Source organism: Hylobates moloch, unplaced genomic scaffold, assembly GCF_009828535.3.
Source record: "Hylobates moloch isolate HMO894 unplaced genomic scaffold, HMol_V3 SCAFFOLD_29, whole genome shotgun sequence".
Taxonomy (NCBI): domain Eukaryota; kingdom Metazoa; phylum Chordata; class Mammalia; order Primates; family Hylobatidae; genus Hylobates; species Hylobates moloch.
Window position 1 is genome coordinate 3,236,615 of NW_026652304.1, and position 21,386 is coordinate 3,258,000.

Sequence of the window (21,386 nt, forward strand, 5' to 3'; positions counted from 1 at the left end):
AGGCGTGAGAGTCTTTGAGTCTAACAAGCGCCCAGGTGGTCCCAATGATGATACAGGCCCAGGACCACTCTTTGAGTAGCAAGGACAGGACAGTCCCCCTCTTATTCTTCCCACAGTGACACTCGCTCCTTAAATAGTCCAGGCCTATTTTTTGTAGAATGATACACATTTTGGTTATTCCACCATGCCATTAACTTCTTTATCCTCTGTATTTACTGTAAACTGAAAGTTAGGTTTAAGACTGATTAGTTTCCATTGACGTCTTTGGAAGGAATACTTCATAATGCATCCCAACGGCAACACTTAATGTCAGTTATCCTACCATTAATGGTGTGCTAGGACTTTGTCACTTGGTTAAGGTGATGGCCAGATGTTTGCATTATAATTTTTAAAATAAAAATTTAAAGAGTGCCTGCAAAGAGTGAGAACCACGGGGCAATGGCAATCAATAACTCCAATGCTTCAGAAGTAAATAACCTGGCTGCATATCAGATTGATAACATCAACTACACAGAGAAAAAAATCTTTCAAGTTGGTCTCTGATGAGGTAAGGCTGACTTCCTGCAGGCCAACTCCATCTGGCCCTGCAGCTGCCCCTGAGCCACAAGAGGGCTTCTCTGAAGAGGAGGGAGTCCCCTCACCCACCCATGTTACATTTGCTCACCTGAATCCCAAGCAGGGCTGCCTTGCAATGACAATGGTGTCTACCACAGTAAGGGCCTCCACCATTTATGAATGTTAACCATGTACCGAGCAGCATGCCAAACCCTATAAAGTAGGTGCCATGGACGGAATGTTTGTGTCCCCCACAATTCATATGTTGAAACCCTAACCCCCAATGTGATGGTATTAGGAGAGGGTCCTTTGGGAGGTGATGAGGTCATAAGGATGGGGCCTCATGATGGGATTAGTGCCCTTATAAAAGGCATGCCAGAGGCTCTAACCCTCTTTCTACCACATGAGGACACAATGAGAAGTCAGCAGTCTGCAACCCAGATCAGGGTCCTCACCAGCACCTGACCATGCGGGCACCCCGACCTTGGACTTCCAGCCTCCAGAACTGTGAGAAACGAATTTTTGTCGTTTATCAGCCATGTACTCTATGGAAATTTTTTATAGAGAGGGTTTTCTCAAGGAAAACGAGGACAAGAAGAAGAAATGCACAGTGGGAGGGGATAAAGAGGTGAGTAGAGTTGCTTGATGAGAAATCATCCAAGCTGTAAGTGTTTGCCTCTGTATATGACACCCCCGGGAGGACAACAGAAGGTGATGGGTGAAGACTACCTCTGGCATTCCCAACCTGGCACCTGTGACCCTATCAGTCCCAAACAGCTGTGCTATCATCTGGAGAATAGGGGTCAGTGTGTTTCAGGGGGTGGGGTAGAAGAGAAGGGAGACACTCTGGGTGCTATGTATGGTAAGCAGCTCTCTTTAAGAAAAAGAAAGCAAGCACTGATTTGTAGTGGTTGTGATGTAAATTCTCCCACCATGGTAAATTTCAAGCTATGAATGTTTAATAACTGTCTTGCAAGATTCTTGAGTATAGAGCAGCTTCTATGAATTGCTACAAGTCAGATCTACCACACCACTAGGCAGCGCAACTGACCATTTACATGCCAGCCAGGCCCGTGCAACCCAAAGGTACCCTGTCCTGTTCTGTGAAGGTGACATTTTAGTAACTTTGTTTTTGTTTTTTTGAGACAGGGTCTCGCTCTGTTGCCCAGGCATGAGCCACTGCACCTAGCCATGTTTTAGTAACTTTGATGGTTACTTATTCAAAACTAGCAGAGTGTCCCTAAAGTTCGGTAAAAAAAAAAGTGGTTCTAAAAAAGTAATGTCTAAAAGCCACCAGAAATCAGAGAGCAGGAGACCATTTGATTAATCTAAATTTAAATTCGAGTCATCGTGTAGCTGAATTCTTGGGACCGTGATAAATTTCTGATTGTCTCCTGTATGTGAGTTTTCTCAAAATAAAAGAAAAAAGCCAATAGTGATTTTCTAGAATAACTTTTAAAATGTAAAAACCAGGGCATGTTCTTTGTAAAGTGTTCATGAATTTCCAAAGTGGATAAGAAACAGCACTTATGGGACTGGAAGTGCCACAGAGTGTGGAGAGGCTTCTTGACGCAGTGTGGCCACCTGAGAAGAGCAATGAGGGGACCTGACACCCAGAGAAAGAGCAGCCAAGAGACCCGAGAGGCGCAGGCGAGAGGCGCAGGGAGAAGCAGGGGTGCCGTCTCCCTGCCACTCCCTTGGGGGGCCCTGCCTACACCGTAACCATGATCTGGTCCAGAGGTTTGCGCTTGAGGTCAGGCACCGTGGCCTCCTTGCTGGGGTACCCCACGGGGAGCAGCATCAGCAGCTTTTCATGTGCGGGGCGGCCCAGGAGCACCCTCAGTCGAGGGCCACAGTTGAGAGGAGTGGTAGTGACCGTCACCAGACCTGCATTCTAAAAGAAGAGGACAAGAAAGCATTTTAAAGTCAGCAGGCAGAATGACTGCTCTCCCTCTAACCTGGGGACCTTCTTGTCCTGATTATACCTGCTCTTCCTATCATTTCCCTGAAGTTGGGCGGCAAAGAGGCTGCCAGCTCAGGTAATGATATTGTGAACCTCCCTGCCCCCGTCAATCTCCCCACCCCCTCCCTTCTTTTAACCAAGCAGTGGCAAGCTTCTGGAAGAAGAAAAATACTATTATTTTTCATTGATGCTTAAGAAATAGGAATGGTTATTTTACAGAAAAATACTGTAGGAATCCAACCACAGTAAAGGCAAGGCAAAAACAGGGAGTTCCTTTTAGCTAAGGGGTTGGTCTGTGTCCTGGTACAATAACCAAATGATAAGAGCAGTCCACCAAAGCAGTGGCCTAGCCCAAATGTGACATAATTTTCCTACTAAATATTCTTTTTTTTTTTTTTTTGAGACAAGGTGTGGCTCTATCGCCCAGGCTGGAGTGCAGTGGCATGATCTCGGCTCACTGTAACCTCTGCCTCCCGGGCTCAAGCCATCCTCCCACCTCAGCCTCCTAAGTAGCTGAGACTACAGGCATGCACCGCCATACCCGGCTATATTTTGTATTTATTTGTAGAGATGGGGTTTTGCCATATTGCCCAGGTTTGTCTCAAATTCCTGAGCTTAATTGATCTGCCCGTCTCGGCCTCCCAAAGTGCTATTACGAGTGTGAGCCACCATACCTGGTCAATTTTCCTGCTAAATATTCTTTCCTGAACTCCAGTGATCTGCCTGGAATCTATGATTTGTTATCAATAACTCTAATATTGGCATTTGAACCATGTATATATATATATTCACACATATATGAACCCATATATATACACACATATATATGAAGCCATATATATATATCCATGCACGCATGCACATATATGAATCTAGAGTGACTTGATATAGTTTCTTGCTGAAGGTCTCCTATACAACATCATTATATACCTTGATTAACAAAGATTTCACAATACCTGAGAGACTGTTCTCAAGAATACACGCATCAAAAAGCCTAACTGATTTCTTCTTTCTGTCATTAGCTCTACTTTATCATGGTGTTTCTTCTCCTTGAAAATATATTCACATAGTATTTGAACTTGGAATGGATAAATCTTAAACTTTTTTGAGAAAATATTTACAACTTAATTTGGTGTCATTTTATATTTTGGTCCTTTTCAAGACATAGCTTTTACTCCATACTGAATTTTGCATGTCTCTAGCAGTGGAAACCTGCAAATACACAGATCACATTAAACACTTCCTCTTATTAATATTATTAATGTTAACTTGACTTCTATTATTTTATCTTTCACTCCCTTGATGTGAGTACTTTGGTCTTATTATAATAGATCAGGATTTTTTTAACTGGAGTCCTCAGACCCTCAAAGGGCCAAGGATTGAATCTGGCAGGTCCATGAACTTGAATTTGAAAAAAAAAAGTTTTTATATTCACTAACATCTAACTGAAATTTAGCAGTTTCCTCCTTTATAAATGTAGGCAGCAAACCACAGTAGCATTAGCAGTATCTATGACTTTATCACCAATGAAATCCACAGTTACTTTCATATCATTTTACAGCTGTTATAGATATTTTTAAATATCATTACATTCATCACTACTTTAAAATTATAGAGCTACTACTAGCTCTTGGTATTTAATATATTAATAAAGGCTTGTATATTATATTCTAAACAACCACCATGGCAAGTTCCTATGACTACAGAGCCAACCACGGAAGCAGAGCATCCCCACCCAGTGAAATGCTGATGCCCATTGATAGGGGACTCAGTGGCCAAGGGGTAGCCCATCGACCTCTTTCCAAGCCTCCAAATAACAAACATCTAAGTAAAAGCAATGAGTAGCTTCCAGACACTTCCCCCCCTGCCCCTCTCCAGCTTTTCCAATCAGATCACCACCTCTAAACCTGACCAGGAAGTTCTGGAAGCTGCCTCTACAAGACATGCGTGGCGCACTTACTGAACCCAGTCACCGTACTGGAGATGGGGGCTTCATGGAGATTTTTCTTTCCTCCATCACTAATCATAACCTACTCTCAGGATTATGCCTTATGAAAGCTAGGGGGCAGCAAACTCAATGGCAAAGTGAAAAAGACTGCCTGCTGCAGAGGCACCCCGGCGGCCTTGTGAGCTGAGCTTGCTGCAGGCTTCGCTGCTTCTTCCAGGACCCTCAATCAGGTGGCAGTGCCCTGCAGTCTGATGCCGCATGGTGATTCCATTATTTACCTGCTTACATATTCAGGAAGGAAATCAATGCCAGCTCCTTCAGAATAATTTTTCCAATAACCTAAATCACATTTCAATGACTACATTTTGGGAGGTGTTATTCAACATACATGTTTTTCTTTGAGATAGTGAAGAAGCTCTTTTTTTTTGGAATCCATTGTCTCTCAAAAGTATGGTTACTTGCTCTTATAGTCTTGTTTTCTACATTTATTTTATGGGTTTACCATCTCTCTCTATCCCCTACCCAGCCCCCAGTCTCTGCTAGAATATACAGTTTATCAGACAACTATCCCCAGTGGCTCCCAGGAACTGCCACATAGAAGGAGCTCAGAGGCCGGGCATGGTGGCTCACGCCTGTAATCCCAGTACTTTGGGAGGCTGAGAAGAGTGAATCACTTGAGCTCAGGAGTTGAGACTAGCCTAGACAATATGGCAAAACCCCATCTATACAAAAAATGCAAAAATTAGCATAGTGGTGCATGCCTATAGTCCCAGCTATTCAGGAGGCTGAGGTGGGAGGATCACTTAAGCCCAGGGGGTCAAGGCTGCAGTGAGCTGTGATGGTGCCACTGCACTCCAGCCTGAGTGACAGAATGAGACCCTGTCTCAAAACAAAACAAAAAGGAGCTCAGAAAGTATTTGTGGAGTGAATGCATTGTTGAGTGAATGCAGGAATAGTTTGAAAACTATACAGCAATCCTGCTCCATTTTATGTTAGCATTGCTCTTGTTTCTATGCAGATGGAATTTTTGAAAAAGCATGTGACCATCTTCCTAACGCCATGCAATGCAAACTTCTCAGAAAAGGGGCTCTATGAAGAGCCCTTCTCATGGCTTTTTAGTCATTCCATCATCTCTGAGAGCAACAGTAAACGTATCCAGAGAGTTAGCCTCTGTGACTTTTAGGCTCCAAAATTCTTCATGTGTGTCTGCCAAAACCCTTGAAACTTCATGTTGTTACAGATGACTGCAAATGCAACACCAATTTTTCTAACCTTGAAATGATGTTATAAGTGAATTCCCAGCTTGTTGAACCATCATACTCACCAATCCAGGTTTCCAGAGTCAGTTTTCACATCAGAGTTACCTCACTTAGGAATTCTACTTTAAAATTAATTTTTTAAAAATTAAAAAACAATTCTACTTTAAAATTAATTTTAAAAAATTTCCAAATGTCCCTGAATTGAAAACTCAGCTGAAATGTTCTAATAAGGCCACCTTTAACCCTTGATGTCTCAACATACCTGCAGGGCAGCTAGCAGGATGCCACAAGCGATGGAAACACTGATCTCATTGTAGTAGTGGACTTTTTTCTTGCCATTTGCAGCAAAACCATGTACTTGTTTGAAAATGAGAATCAAAATAGGGGCAGTATCCAAGTACTCTTTAATCCAATTGGTTCTATGAACAGAAAAGAGATTCAGGATATTTGCCCATATTTTTTGTTCTCTTTTACTACCTTAGCTTCTTTATGATAAAAATAAAAACATATTTACTCATCTTTTATATTTAAGTTGAAAAGCTGCAGAATTTTTGTTTTTGTCTCATTCCTCTTTCTCTGACCAGGATCATTCAATTTCATAAACATGTGTTAATAAGTGCCTAGTATGGCAAGACATAGGAAATGCTGAAAGATACAAGGGCAGGTCCTATTACCCAGCATGCACTGGGTCAAAATTCAGCAAGGGAGAAGGCAAGGATGGCAGTGAGGTTTAGCCAAAATCACAGATGGGCAGATGGCAATGCTGTTCACCCAGTTATAGAAAAAAGGAAGGGAACTTCTGTGAGACAGAAAGATCATTCATGTGAGGTATAAATGCAGAGATGAATTTTTGTTTTCCAGCTCAGAATATCTCTTTCTTGATTTCATTACCTGGGCCACACATTTTGGCAGAAGTTTTATTCTAGCACAGATAGTCAAAGGACAGAGAGTCATATAATCCCATATACTGGGATTTTAACTTAGGATATCTTATATCACTCATTAGCAAGAGAAAATCATCATTCATTTCATTTCTAGCCTGGTTATGCTTCCTTGTTCCAAAGCACACAAAACTCACTTGTGTATTTCTCCATGGTTCCTCTTACGCTATAAACATCTGTATGTTACACTTTCAAAGCTACTTAACCATATTTCAACAAGCTTAGTCACATTTGACTATTATCATTTCTTTTCTCCCTACAAAGAGGGAAAATGGTAATGCTTTAGAAGATCCGCACTGGAGCTGGACTGTCTTGGCCACTGCGCAAGCTACTTGGCCTCCCATGGAGCTGTTACCTCTTCTGTAAAATGTACTCTTGTGTACCCACCCCCTATGGTTATTGCATGGGTGAAAATAGTTAAAATACATAAAGTGGCTTTTAATAAAGCCAAGCATCAGAATTTTAAATCACGGAAATATCAACACAGAGGAGCCACTTGTAATCCACTTTCCTGACTCACTCGATGAACCAACATTCTCCATTCCCTCCATAGAGCATGCGGACTGTGCCTCTGGTGCCCGGAGCAGACCCCCGGGGCTGCAATTGTTGAGGGACCGCAGTGAAACTACTTACACTGAATTCCCCTCCACTTCTTTCCTGGAGTTGAGGAAGCCAAAAAGTTACTAAGGCCTCACAGATAACTACACTTGTGTTAAACTTGTCCTAAAACTAAAACCTGCTTAGTAAAATCATTTGGAAGACCTGATGACTTTAGCAAAATGTAATTTGCTTCATGCAAGATCTTGAGAAGAATTTCAACATTTTATGTTCCAGATGGGTGAAAAGTGAAGTAATTCCTCAATTATTTACTAAGCAAATAATTGAGTCAGAGCCTATTTACCAAACGCTCACATGGCAATACAGGATTGAGCCCTGACTTAACTTCCATAATTCCTCCAAGAGGCAGAATAGAATCAAGCTTATTCACGCTTACAACAAAGCCAGGACATGGTGGTGATGGCTATTTTATTTTAAGAGGCCAAGGCAAACATCCCCAGTTCCACCGCTGTTTGTACCTCAGTTTCTTGAGGTCTGTGACCCAGCGATGTCCCATCCTTTTCATGTAGTTGATCTCCTCTTCCTCCTCAATGATCTTTCGAATCTTGTGCTTCACGTCTGGGTCCTTCACAACCACGAAGGTCCAGGGCTCTGTGTGGGCCCCACTTGGGGCTGTTCCTGTCACCCATTCCATTAAAATCAGAAATTAAAACTGCAGGCAAGTGTGAGGCTGCTAATTAAAAAGAGGCTCATCCCTGTAGTCCAAGCACTTTGGGAGGCTGGAGCTGGAGGATCAAACAAAATTTTGCAGATTTTTTTTTTAAACTAGCAGGGTGTGCTGGTGTGTGCCTGTAGTCCCAGCTGCTTGGGAGGCAGAGGTGGGAGGATTGCTTGAGCTCAGGAGGCAGTGAGCCATGATTGCACCACTGCACTCTAGCCTGGCAACAGAGTGACATCCTGTCTCTTAAAAAAACATTTTCTTTTAAGGATAAACATAGTAATTCATACTTGGCCAGGGGCGGTGGCTCATACCTGTAATCCCAGCACTTTGGGAGGCCAAGGTGGGTGGATCACCTGAGGTCAGGAGTTCAAAACCAGCCTGGCCAACATGGTGAAACCCTGTCTCTACCAAAAATAGAAAAATTAGCCGGGTGTGGTGGTGGGCACCTGTAATCCCAGCTACTTGGGAGGCTGAGACAGGAGAATCATTTGAACCTTGGAGGCGGAGGTTGCAGTGAGCTAAGATCGTGCCATTGCACTCCAGCCTGGGCGACAAGAGTGAAACTCTGTCTCAAAAAATAAAAATAAAATAAAAATAATTCATACTTGCTCAAAATGAGGTTAGATAATCTGGAAAACAAATGCCTGGCAGTGAACCCTGCCATGCTGCTGCCAAGTCGTTTTGCTCAGCATCAGGCCAACTGATCAACGATCAAGCTCCGTAGTTCCAGGGTTGTGGGAACTCACCTCTGCTTCTCTAATTATGAAGGAGAAAATGTCCCCAGGTAACTGCACCATGCCTACTAAGGAAAGAAACTCAGGGGAAACTTTGACAGCCAGAATTCTCCAGACTGTCATTTGTTTTGGTATTCTTGAAAACGAATAAAGTTGTGAAGGTTATTGAAGAAGGCAAAATGTACATGATAAGATGGTTTTAAAACACTCTTCAAAAGGCAACTTAGCTATACAGTGTTTGGTCCCTATATCAAAGCTATGAGTATGGCACTGTGAGGTTTGTCCTTGGGGACACACAACAGTTGGGGAATTTTTTTTTTTTTTTTTTTTTGATGGAGTCTCACTCTGTCACCCAGGCTGGAGTGCAGTGGTGCAATCTCGGCTCACTGCAACCTCTGCCTCCCAGGTTCAAGCGATTCTCCTGCCTCAGCCTCCCAAGTAGCTGGGACTACAGGTGCCTGCCACCACGTCCAGCTAATTTTTGTATTTTTAGTAGAGACAGGGTTTCACCATTTTGGCCAGGATGGTTTCGATCTCTTGATATCATGATCTGCCCGCCTCAGCCTCCCAAAGTGCTGGGATTACAGGCAGGAACCACCACGCCGGGCCCAGCTGGAGAACTCTTAGACATGGGTACTCAATACGCATGGCCATGTGTCAGTCTACTCCCGGGGGGAATTCGGGAACTCTCAGCCCACACCTTGATCAGTTCTAGTGTCCCAGGGCAAAGCTTCACAGTGCATCACCTTTGTCCAAGGAGCCTCAATTCCTGTGGGATTCCGGTGAGAGTAGGGGCCAGCTTCTGATCTGGGTGTTGTCCCTCAGCCCTAGAGATGGCCCACTGTTCCCAAGGGGTGACCACAGTGACTCACGGGTGGGATATTTCAGAAGCAACTGTTCCTTCCTTCCCACTGGATAGTTTAATGGAATAAGCGCCACCTATGGAGGGAGGAAGGGCTGCAGACTCTTGATGGGGTTCTTGCTTGCCACACACCACTCCCAACACTAGAAGTCAAAACTGGCTTGGGAAATGAAGTCAAAAGCTAAACATGAGGCCCAAATTTCTGCACAGATTGATTCCAGTTAACTTTGTACCTATTTTATTTGTTTACTAAATATTTGTACCTCTAAACATAAAGAAATTTTTCCCTAATGTTTTTAGTTGTGTCAAATTTACCTTAACAGCATATGTGTACATACACATATACAAATACAGATACAGATAAAGGCTAAATTTAGTAACTGCTGTTAGGCTAAGGACTCAACAATCTAATGTATTTGTATTCCTAACTGAAGTAAAGTATTTTATTCTTGCTTCCCTCCACATTGGACAATAGATTAATAACGGGCATGTGATAATTTTTGCAAATAAACTTAAATATGGTTTATGTAAGAATAAGACTCCAATCACAGGAGATTCTTAAGTAGGGACCTTTCTCTTATTTCTCCTCCCCATTTTCTGTAGCTCTCATTTTTTTTCCTTGGTGGAAATATTAACTTACATTAAAAATGGGTTTTTTCTTGCTTTGGTTTACTTTGCAAATTTACATAAGTAAATTTTGCTAGTTAATGAGAATACTGTACTACAGCATCATGGTGTGTAATATAAGAAATTTGGTTCAAAAAAAAAAACAAATATAACTGTGAGTATGCGAGTGTGTGTGTGTCTGGTGTGGTGTGTTTGAAGGGGAGGGAAAGAAAGAAGCTGTATCTCCTCCAATATGTTAATATATGATGTGATCAGAAATCTTGGTTTTTAATTAAAAGATCATGAACTGAATAATTTCAGAAGTTTTGAACTATTGTCACATCTGCTTCCAAGAAGCTTGTAATAGTCAAAATGTGGAAAGTAGAAGTCATTGTGTTTCTGGCAGTCACTCAGCATTTGGGTAAGACTTTGTAGATAAACATATCACTCTAGGCTTTATTCGCTATGTTTAAACTTTGACATTTTTCCATTGTTGGAGTCACACCAGTAAGGTGACTAACATTTCCAAAGACCCCATCTGCAATTACAAACCTGCCGTTCTGATGACATTATCAATGACTTCCATTGGGACTTGCTCATTACTTATGAACCTGACTGACCGTCTCTTATTGAGAAGTTCATAAAATTCCTGAGACCTCTTAACCATTTCCTTCTCAGGATAGTGGGTATGAGAGAAGGGGATGTGTTCAACATTTTCTTCTGATTCTTGCCATTCATCAGCATCTGCAAATAAGAACAAGAAAGGTAACAAACTAAATGATCTCTTGGTCATAAGGTGACCGCTGGGGAGAAGAAGATAAAGTGCTCAAATGTGTAAGGTTATGAACTCAAAAAAATACTATAAAATAAAAAAAGAATAGATTTACAGAATCCTTACCACTGATCTTGACTATCCTTAAAACTCCAGCTGGGTGCAATGGCTCACACAAGTATTCCCAGCTGCTCTGGGGACTGAGGTGAGAGGATCGCTTGAGCCCAGGAGTTCAAGGCTGAGGTGAGCTATCATCACACCACTGCACTCTAGCCCAGGCAACGGAGAGAGACCCAGTCTCTTTTTAGAAAAACAGAAAGAAAAGTCCAGGCATGGTGGCTTACGCCTGTAATCCCAGCATTTTGGGAGGCCAAGGCGGGTGGATCACTTGAGGTTGGGAGTTCAAGACCAGCTTGGTCAACATGATGAAACCCCGTCTCTACGAAAAACACAAAAATTAGCCAGGTGTTGTGGTGCACACCTGTAATCCCAACTACTTGGGAGGCTGAGGCACGAGTCAACAGTCTGCCTGATTCCAGATGCTGCAAGCCATTCAAGTGCAGATGTCAAGTACAAAAGGAAATGTGTGAGCTTTGAAGGTGAGATCCCATTTGGAGCCCTCTGGAAGCGATGCGCATGACCAGGAAGAATAAAAGGAAGAGCGGAAGAAGGTCAAAGACCCGCCCTGAGGGACTCGGCCATTCTCCAGGTAGAATTCAGGTAGAGAATTCACCTTCTGAGGAACACCAATAACAATGTTAGCAGGCGCTACTGTTGGCTTTTAGCTCTTAGTGAGGAAACTTTATATTTCTCTAGCAGGGACAGTTTTGGCCTATTTAGAAGAAAGTAGATGTGATGGGGGAGCGGTAATAAACATCTATCAACTTTCTATCAATCAGTCCTGAACGAAATGCCAATGTCATCAACGTCACAGTGACAACCCTGAACTTTATCAAGGTGTCAATAAAGACTTTCAACACCAATGATACTTTTGACACCGTTTAAGATGAAGTCTGGCAGCCTCTGTAGTTAATAAGTGGTATATAAGCAAATGCATTAAATGCTTCCTTAACTCTTTGAAAGGTAACTTACTAACTCTTAAGATCCATTCAGCACTTGTAAAAACCAAAAGCAGTCTAAATGCATGACTTGGCAGTTTCTGCAGCTTCTAGAGTCCAAGGCAGACTCTCCTAATTAGCAGAAGGAAGAAAACTGTTACCGCATTATCAGTGCTAGCCATTATCCCTGACCATGGAATGGTCAAACAAATGATCCTCATCACCTCCTGATGGGATTGTTCTGAGTGCACTCTCGGAGCAGTGCACAGCTGGGCTGCCATTCCTGGAGCCTTTCACAGGGCAGAAGGTCTATACCATGGCTGGGGAATGAGACTAGCAGGGCCGGGCTAGGAGCACAGTGAGCTTCCACTTGTCCCTTTCTCTTGAACTCCTGACTGCTCCCAAGGAATGTGGCCCTCACCCAGAGGCAAGAGAGCAGCCTGTGTAAACCCCTTTGTTTTCCTGCCTTCACTCTAGAGCAGTCAAGCCACTAGGGATTATTCAAGCTCGAAGGTCCACACAGTGCAAAGCAAATGTATACTATTATGGTCTGCTTTTTGAATGAAATCTTGTGCTGCCACACTCGGAACTTGCTATTGATACCAACAGTAACTTGCCTTGTATCTTTGCACTGGGGGTCTGCAAACAATACCCTAAAATACTGACACTTGGCACTTCACCTGGTGAACTGAAGAAGCACCTCCAGGTCTCCCTCTGACCTGCCTGGTCTCTGCTCTCTGATCCTTTTTCCTGAAGCACTGACAGAGACTCTTTCTGGAATTTCCCTATCTGACTAAGGACATTTCTTTCCAAAAGAAATGTAATAGGGACAGGCCCAGTGGCTCATGCCTGTAATCCCAGCACTTTGGGAGGCTGAGGTAGGAGGATTGCTTGAGCCCAGGAGTTCGAGACAAGCCTGGGCAGCATGGAGAGACCCTGTCTTTACAAAAAGTCTAAAAATTAGGCATGGTGGTGTGTGCCTGTAGTCCTAGCTACTCAAGAGGCTGAGGTGTGAGGATAGCTTGAGTCCAGGAGTTTGAGGCTTCAGTGAGCCATGATCATGCCACTGCACTCCAGCCTAGGCAACAAAGCAATACCCTATCTATTAAGAAAAGAAAAGAAGCAGATGAAGAAATGTAATTGTCTTAAGATCCCTTGCCTAGGAATCCAGGCAGAGACAACCTGGGGAACTTTAATTGCATAATGAGAAGACTTTTGTTCACAGTGAAGTTCCACCTCTCGACTTCCCACTACCTCTCAAAAGCTCGAGGAACTTCATCCCAAGGCATTGTTCTTTGGACCCATTTATTTTCCCTGAAACTCATACTCCCACCATCCCCTCATCCCCTATGAAGAAGGATATATAAGCATCTGGACCCCACTGGGTTATTGGGGATTCCCCAGTGCTTTTACATGTTAAATAAGTTTGTATGCCTTTTCTTCTATTAATCTATCTCTTGTCAGTTCATTTTCAGTGAACCTTCAGAAGGCAGAGGAGAAACTTCTTTTCATATTTCACTAGGAGGAACAGTTTTGGCCCAAACTGTGTACTTTTAGTTAGAAGGAAGTAGATGTGAAGAGGGAGTGGTAATACACACTATCAGCTCTAGCAATCAATCCCTTGGTCCCTACAATCGCTTTAATGCCAAGAAATCCGTTAATTGTGCCATAATTAGGTTTAGCCAGCCAAGTAATTCTGGGTCACTTATATCTTTTCACATTTAGCATGGAGGTGTTTTTCTGGTTGCATCTCCAAATACATTGCTTTAGTGTTTTTACAATTCTACTACACAGTGTTTGCAAATGGGCCACTATTTTCTAATTAAGAAACCAAGGACAATTTGTGTCACGTCATCCTTCTTCCCTTCTTGCAATTGTGTGAGCCTTGAGGAGTAATGTTACTAAGGAGGAGGGTGATGCAGATTTCGAAGGTGAGGATAGGAGCCACTTCAGGGCTCAGCACCTGCCCCGACAATGCCTCTTTCCCAGCTGCTTCACCATTGCTGTACTCCCTACCTGGGCCTCTCAGTCATCCCACTTCTTGTGAGGCCATCCTCATAGGGCTAACAAGAATTGTGGACAGAAGTACAGTTATAATCAAGCATTCATCAGGCTGCTTTGACCCACTTCCTTGTTCTGAAAGTCTCATAGCACTAGTAGATACTGACCATTTGCATCCCCGCTGTTCCTATACATAGAATTTCTGACATTAGAATCACAAGGCTTTTGTTTGAGATAGATTGGATCTCTCTATCGGGATCATAAGGATTTGATTTAAAAATTACTTAAAATGTTTTTCAGATCACGAATTCCAGTGAAATGGCTGATGCCAACCAGTTTGAAGACTCTCATAACAAAGTGGAATCAGCATGAGAATACAGTTTCTTCATCTCCCTGTCCCATGACTTCACCCTGCGCTCTGACCAATCAATGACCTCCGCACTTTGCCCCATTCCAAAACCCTAAAAAATCCTAGCTCCAAACACTTCACGGAAATGGATTTAAGGTTTCCTCCTGTCTCCTCATTCAGTAGCCTTATGATTAAACCTCTTTCTCTGTTGCAACCTGGTGTCTCAATGTATTGACTTGCTGTGTGCATCGAGCAACAGAACTATCAAGGTGACACCTGGCTGCTGTATAGATGGATTATTTCATTAGTAGCACTGAGGCGGGTAGGGATTGGGAAGGCTGAAGGGTGCCCAGACAGAGAAACCTTGAATAGGGCAGTGCTATCCTAAAGCCAATGGGGTTCAGAACATATTACCCCAAAGCATGCCAACTTCAGAGCAAAAAGGACTTTCTGACCTTCCCCTGCCCTTCTTTCCTAAAGCAGGTCAGAAAACCTGGAAGAATTTTCTGACCCTCCCATGAAGCAGGTCATATGGCACCCACGTAAGAGGTGCCCACCCAGAAGAAAGGAGCATTCTCGTCTCTGAGGACGTTAGGGACACTGAGAAGAATCTGAACAAATAGATATTGCAAAGTGATATGGTTTGGCTGTGTCCCCACCCAAACCTCACCTTGAATTGTAGCTCCCATAATTCCCATGTGCTGTGGGAGGGACCTGGTGGGAGATAGTTGAATCATGGGGCAGTTTCCGTCATACTGTTCTTGTGGTAGTGAATAAGTCTCAGGAGATCTGATGGTTTTATAAGGGGAAGCCTCTTTCGCTTGATTCTCATTCCCTCTTGGCCTGCCACCATGTAAGCTATGCCTTTCACCTTCTACCATGATTGTGAGGCATCTCTAGCCACATGGAACTGTGAGTCCATTAAATCTTTTTCTTTATAAATTACTGAGTCTCAGGTATGTCTTTATCAGCAGTGTGAAAACAGACTAATACACTGTTTCCCCAGTTTATTGCCATTAGACTGCATTAGACCATAGCCTCTCTGTTGTCTTGTATGTCTCCATGACTGTTCACTTTTCACCAAACCTAGCATGAAAACACACAGGTTTAACTGTTCCTTTGGATCTTCGTTTCCCTATGAAAGCTCCTGTGTCACATGAAACTTATGCTAAATAAACATGTATACTTTTCTGTTATTCTATCTTTCATTATAGGGGCCTCAGCCATGAACCTAGATTGGGTAGAGGAAGAGGATTTTTATCCTCCTCTCCAAAGCAGTGGAGTGAAGACAGGATTTGTCCTCTCAGACCCTTTATCTCTTTTGGTACCCCAGTGTCCTGTGCTGACCCTAACTTTCCCCTCGTAGGAACCCACCCAGATTTGATCTCAAGAGCAATGTCTTCATTCAAGTCCTTTTCCTTTCCTACTCTTCTCTCATCTAAACTTACCTGACTCTTGTTCTAAAAGCTTAAGGTCTTACAGGAGTCTAGCAAACCAACTTCTTAAATTAGCCATGTGAAAGTATTAATGACTGGGTGTGTCAAAGACAAAGCTGATTGCATTGCTTCCCATAGTAAAAGACAACTATGTTGGTCAAGCTCGACTCTCTGAGCAGAGTAGAATGCTGACTTAATATAGAATTTTTGGCAGTGGTGTGCTGGTAAGCCAACTCTTTGTGGGGTGGAAGGGAGAAAGCACTGATTCATAGCACTTGCCAGTATCCATGATGTAAATAATCACACCATGGCCTGACTTCAAGCCACTAATGATTTAACAAAAAACTCCTAAATATTTAACAATTGGCTCTTGCTAATCCCCAGAGACTCGCCCTAGTACGCTACTTGGTTGGGAAGCATGAAGTTCAGGAACTGGTGGACTTTCAGAATTGCAAGTGGCACACATCATTTGTAGGATCAGTGTCATTTGGTTGAGACTCTGACACTCAGAGGAGCTGGCCCTGGAGTGAGTCCACCCCTGGTTGGCTGGCTTTCAGAAGCACGAGGCTGACACTGATTGGTTAGCTTGCCAAGTTTATTCTGAAATGAGTTGTCATTGATTCACTGCTCAGGCTTGGAACCAGTTCTGAAAGCTACTTGTTATTATGGGCACATAACAATCTGTTTCTCAAGTTTGTAGGAACATTTTTGTTCTCAGATGCTACTCACACTGGATAAAAAATTTTAATTCAGGCCTTTCTTAGAAAAGACTGGACAAGTTGGGTTACTCATTATTCAGTTAGTGACTTCAGTTAGAATAATAGCTTTTGGATGGCCAATGAAGCTAAGTGCAGAAGAATCCCCCACTAACATTAAAACAGATTCATCTTGATGAGATGTGTTTCCTATCTTTTTCTTCTTTTCCCATTTCTATGGACTTCTATGAATCTGAGCCTAACTAGAGGAATTGTGGGTAGGATTTTCAGTTCACTTTATTGGGACAATCTGAGACTTATTTCTTTGAGATAAACTTCAGCAGCTCTTCTTTCTTGGACCCTAACTGTAGATAAACAAGGTATTAACAGGACACCAACCTTGGCTGGTTTGCAAAGGAAGACTGTACCCTACATCTAATAAGCATGGTCACACAATGTTCCCTCACCACCCCCCACCCCACCCCCACACACACGTCTAATAAGCATGGACACACAATGTTCCCTCACCACCCCGCACCCCACCCCCACACACACATGTCTAATAAGCATGGTCACACAGTGTTCCCTCACCACCCTGCACCCCACCCCCACACACACATGTCTAATAAGCATGGTCACACAATGTTCCCTCACCACCCCCCACCCACCCCCACACACACACATGCCGATTCTCTGACCTGTGAACATGGAGTAGGAATTCTTTGTGAATCAGAGCTGCCGGAGGTTGTATTGGTACCCATATTTTCCTTAACTCATGCTAGAATGGCCTACAGTACTTATTTTACCATTTAGTGCCTCGTTAATATTAAAAATGGTTTGAATCTGGTATCCATTTGCAGTCAACAACACCATCTCCATGTGTCTTCAGTAAAGGAGTCTGTTCTCTTCTCCAGTTAGCTCCTGCTCAATCCCTTCTGGACCTACAGTAATATCCCCACTTAGATCATGTCCACCCACCCTGTGACTGAGAGCAGGGACTCGGGGGGCTGAGAAGCCTGAGTTTAAGCATTGGTTCTCACTGGTCACCTGTGTGACCTTAGCATGCACCACTTATGTAAACAACATAAGAGATGTGGAGTAAGTAGTTTCATCTTCATGACAATACAACGAGGTAGGCCCTATTAGAATCCCCATACAAGAGATCTGTGGACACCACACTCAGGACAGACTTTGTCCCAGCTGCTAAGGAGGACACGAAGGTTGTCCCGTTCATTCCTCTGTATAAAGATAAGAGAAGAATGAGGATGGAAGGGAACAGAGAACGAAGAGGCAAAGCATTTTGCAAAAGTAAGTGATCAGGCAGAGAGCCAGAGAAAGGCCCTCCAGTTCTGCTCTATGTTCCCAGCTTCCAGGCCCAGCCCCAGGACCTGACCCTCAACAACCTGCCCAAGCTCTCCTGTGTCCTCAAGCCTCTTGGGTCTTCAAATCCAGTGGCCTTTCCTCGATGCACACTCTTTCTGGTCTCTCAGAGAATGTTGGTCCCTGCTGGCTATCTCCTGCCTCCTCCATTCTAGGTCATTCTCCCAGGGGAGAGGCAGCCTAGCAAACAGCTATATGTCTGGACCCTAGAGCCAGACTGCTTGGGTCCTATCTCTGCAATCACCTTCTTGAGCTTACCCTATTGGGGCCTCAATTTCCTTATCTGTAATATGGGGATTCTAATAGTGTCTACTTCACTGTACTGTCATGAAGATGAGATGATTTACTACACATAAAATATGGCTCTGATTGCATACAGTAAGTGCTATTAATATATAAGGGCTTGTTACTGTTATGATCCCAGAGCTCCCTTTCCCACAGCTTCTCCCTTTCTCTAGTACATTTCTCTTCCACAGTTCCACTTAACCGCATGTGTCCCCCAAGTTCTATCCTCAGCCTTCTCTCTAGCAATGCCCACTTTGTGGATTCATTATTTCTCCAGATTCCAAGTATCTTACCCATACTGGTGACTCTCCAGTCGGTATCTGTGGCCTGGGCCCCTAACCTAGACTGCTCTCTCCCTTTTCTGCTCAGGTGTGTCAGTGTCATCTGAAATCAAACATGTCCTCAATGGAACTCAACGTCTTCCCCTTTAAGCTGGATCCTCATTCCCTCACCCACTTATGAGAGCTTCCAGTCTCCAACTCTCCCTCTCTCCTCCTTTTCCCAATATCCAATTTACTAGCAAACCCTGTTGCTCTTCCATTAACTTTACTCTGATCCAGCCCTTCCACTGCATTCCCACCTGCCCCCACCATCCGGGCCATCCTTACCAGCACAAACCATTACCCAGCTTCACAGCAGATGTTCCCTGGATTAAGGGAAGTGCTTCTCCGCTGGGTAGAATTGATGTTCTGAGTGGAAGAGCTTTCAGTGTAGGAGAGCAAGAGGCAGCCCTGCTAAGAGGCTAGACTCCTGTGCGGTGCAGTCAGCACTACAGGCTCCTAGCACTGAGAGCCAGCTGGACACCCTGTGCCCCAGTCCTGAGATTAGGACACACACTCACGTACACACACTCTCACAAACACACTCATGCACACACGCACACACACACTCATGCATGCACACACAAACTCATGCATGCTCACACACACACGCACACTCACAGACACACACACTCGTGCACACCCACTGTTATGCACACACTCACACATGCACATTAATGAACTCACATGCACACTCACACACACGCACACACATACACTCATGCACACACACACATGCACGTGCACACACACATGCACGTTCATAAACATTAACACACACAGTCACACACACATACAGTCACACACACTCACATGTCCAGGTGGCCTCTGTTTGGGGATGGGGGCATCATTAGCCCAGCTGAAGATCACGGAGCCTCTTCCAAATCGAACCCATCCCAGACAAATCTTCTCAAACACTGATGGCTCAAGCCTCCTCCACAGTCTCTCCCTTCCTACCTACCTCCTTCATCACCTCTTCTTCTCAAGGTGGCCATTACCTTCCCGCCCTCAATTCTCTACTTCCATTCTTACCCCCTCCTTCTACCCTCAATTCTCCACTTCCTCTCTTACCCCTGCCCCAGGCCTCCCGGTGCTACTGCTCCTTTGGCTCCTTGTTGCCTGACAGGCCTCCTAGCACTTGCTATTTGTACCCTATTCATCCTCCCAGCCTGGTTCGTCCTTTCCCTGACTGCACTGTCAAACTCCCAGGCCTGCTCTAAACACCTTAGAATCAATTCCACCGGGTCTATCTCTTTGTTACTCTCTCTGATTCTCGTGTATCATCTTGGCAGCTGAACTGGACATTCAGTTTGTTGAGGACAGAGGCCACCCCAGGCTTTCACTTCCAGGGCCTGGCACAGGGAAAGGTAGCAGCCTCGTAGGTGATGCCACTTGGTAGATTTCAAAGTTCCTGATCAAAACCTGGCCACTTAGTCCCTGCCCACTGCCAGCCTGGGATGAATTCCTGCAGAAAGATTTTAACAACCAGAACAGAATTGGAGCCAGGGAAAAGTTCAGCCTCTCAACAGCTTTTTCACTGAGCATCCAAAATAAAAAAGGGTTTGTCCCAGCAGGTGACAAGCTCATCACTGGAGAGAGATGATCTGTCTGTGCCAGGCACTGATTCATTAGCACAATAGAGGTTGATGTTGAAGCTGGCCTGTGTGTGTTTCTTCCTCTCCATAAGCCCTGCCATTGACCCACACTCATCATCAACACAACACGACAGCGAAGCTAAGCAGCATAGCTGGTGTCTTTACCTTCTTCTGCTTGGTGCAGGTCACTGCTGTCTTTTAAGTCTTCATCCACCCAGGGGCGAGCCTCGGCCCTGGTTCTAGGCTCCCCCTTCTTTTTCTCCATGCTTCTGTCAGGATTTTTAAAGATCCACACAACCAAAATGCAGAGAATGGCTACCAAGATGGGAGTCAGGAAATACATGGTCTGGAGTCTGATGTCACAGGCGTGCATACTTCCCACACCGGTTTTTAAACACACAGAGACAGGAGTGGAGAATGCCGGGAGATGGAAGGAATGCAGACAGAGGTGTGCCAGGGAAGGAACAAAGTGCAGAACTCTTCAACTCTATGAGGACTTTGCATAGGAGCAAAGATCACAGTCACATGTGTGGGGTGTTGTGGCTTTGGTTATACACCAGTCCATTAACTTTTTAAAAGTATGTACTCTGTCGATACATTCTTAGACAACAATTGCCAGAATCTGAGTAAGAACTTGCACATGCTAGATCTAGCTAGATCACCTGAAGAATTTGTTTTTTGTTTTTTCGTTTTTTTAAAAAAATAGATTTCCACACACCAACTCAGATCTGCTGGAAGAAAATGTTCAGGAAAGAGGTTTGGCACCATGCATTTTAAATGGCATGTTTGTGAAAACAGCCCTAGGGTTTTGATTTTTTTTTTAATGATACCTGAGCCAATATATGGAGTAAAGAGAATATCATGTTTTGCATCAGAGAAGAACTTTGATCCGGGAAAAGTGACACAAAAAATTAAAGTGACAACTTGATTATTTATGTAACTACTTCAGTAGGGCTTTTTATGTGTTAGTTTGTCTGTCTGTTTTAGAAAGTGCCTTAGTCAGTTATGGCTGAAATAACAAAAATACTATGGACCGGGTGGCTTAAACAATATAAATTTATTTCTCAGTCAGGTGTGGTGGCTCATGCCTATAATCCCGGCATTTTGGGAGGCTGAGGGGGGCAGATCACTTGAGGTCAGGAGTTCGAAACCAGCCTGGCCAACATGATGAAACCCCATCTCTACTAAAACTACAAAAATTAGTTGGGCATGGTGGCACACGCCTGCAATCACAGCTACTCAGGAGGCTGAGGCAGGAAAATAGCTCCACCCAGGAGGTGGAGGTTGCAGTGAGCTGAGATTGTGCCATTGCACTCCAGCCTGGGTGACAAGAGTGAAAGCCCCTCTA

The 21,386-nt window shown here is 43.9% G+C and overlaps 1 protein-coding gene across 4 annotated transcripts; it reads right to left on the reverse strand.

Annotated features, from left to right (window-relative positions):
* Window positions 1-2,266: 2,266 nt before the first annotated feature.
* On the reverse strand, window positions 2,267-20,381 carry LOC116463224 (iodotyrosine deiodinase 1-like). 4 transcript variants are annotated; one of them, XM_032146231.2, is made up of 6 exons: window positions 20,204-20,381; window positions 10,700-10,891; window positions 7,743-7,902; window positions 5,988-6,144; window positions 4,633-4,744; window positions 2,367-2,449 (listed from the first exon to the last, which is right to left on the reverse strand). In XM_032146231.2, the coding sequence occupies exons 1-6, from the start codon at window positions 20,379-20,381 to the stop codon at window positions 2,367-2,369; spliced, it is 882 nt and encodes a 293-aa protein (XP_032002122.1). The 4 variants fall into 4 exon arrangements, with proteins under 4 accessions (XP_032002121.1, XP_032002124.1, XP_032002122.1 ...); XM_032146230.2 differs by lacking the exon at window positions 4,633-4,744 and having other exon boundaries at window positions 2,267-2,449; XM_032146232.2 differs by lacking the exons at window positions 2,367-2,449; window positions 4,633-4,744 and adding an exon at window positions 4,749-4,805.
* Between the last annotated feature and the right edge of the window lie 1,005 nt (window positions 20,382-21,386).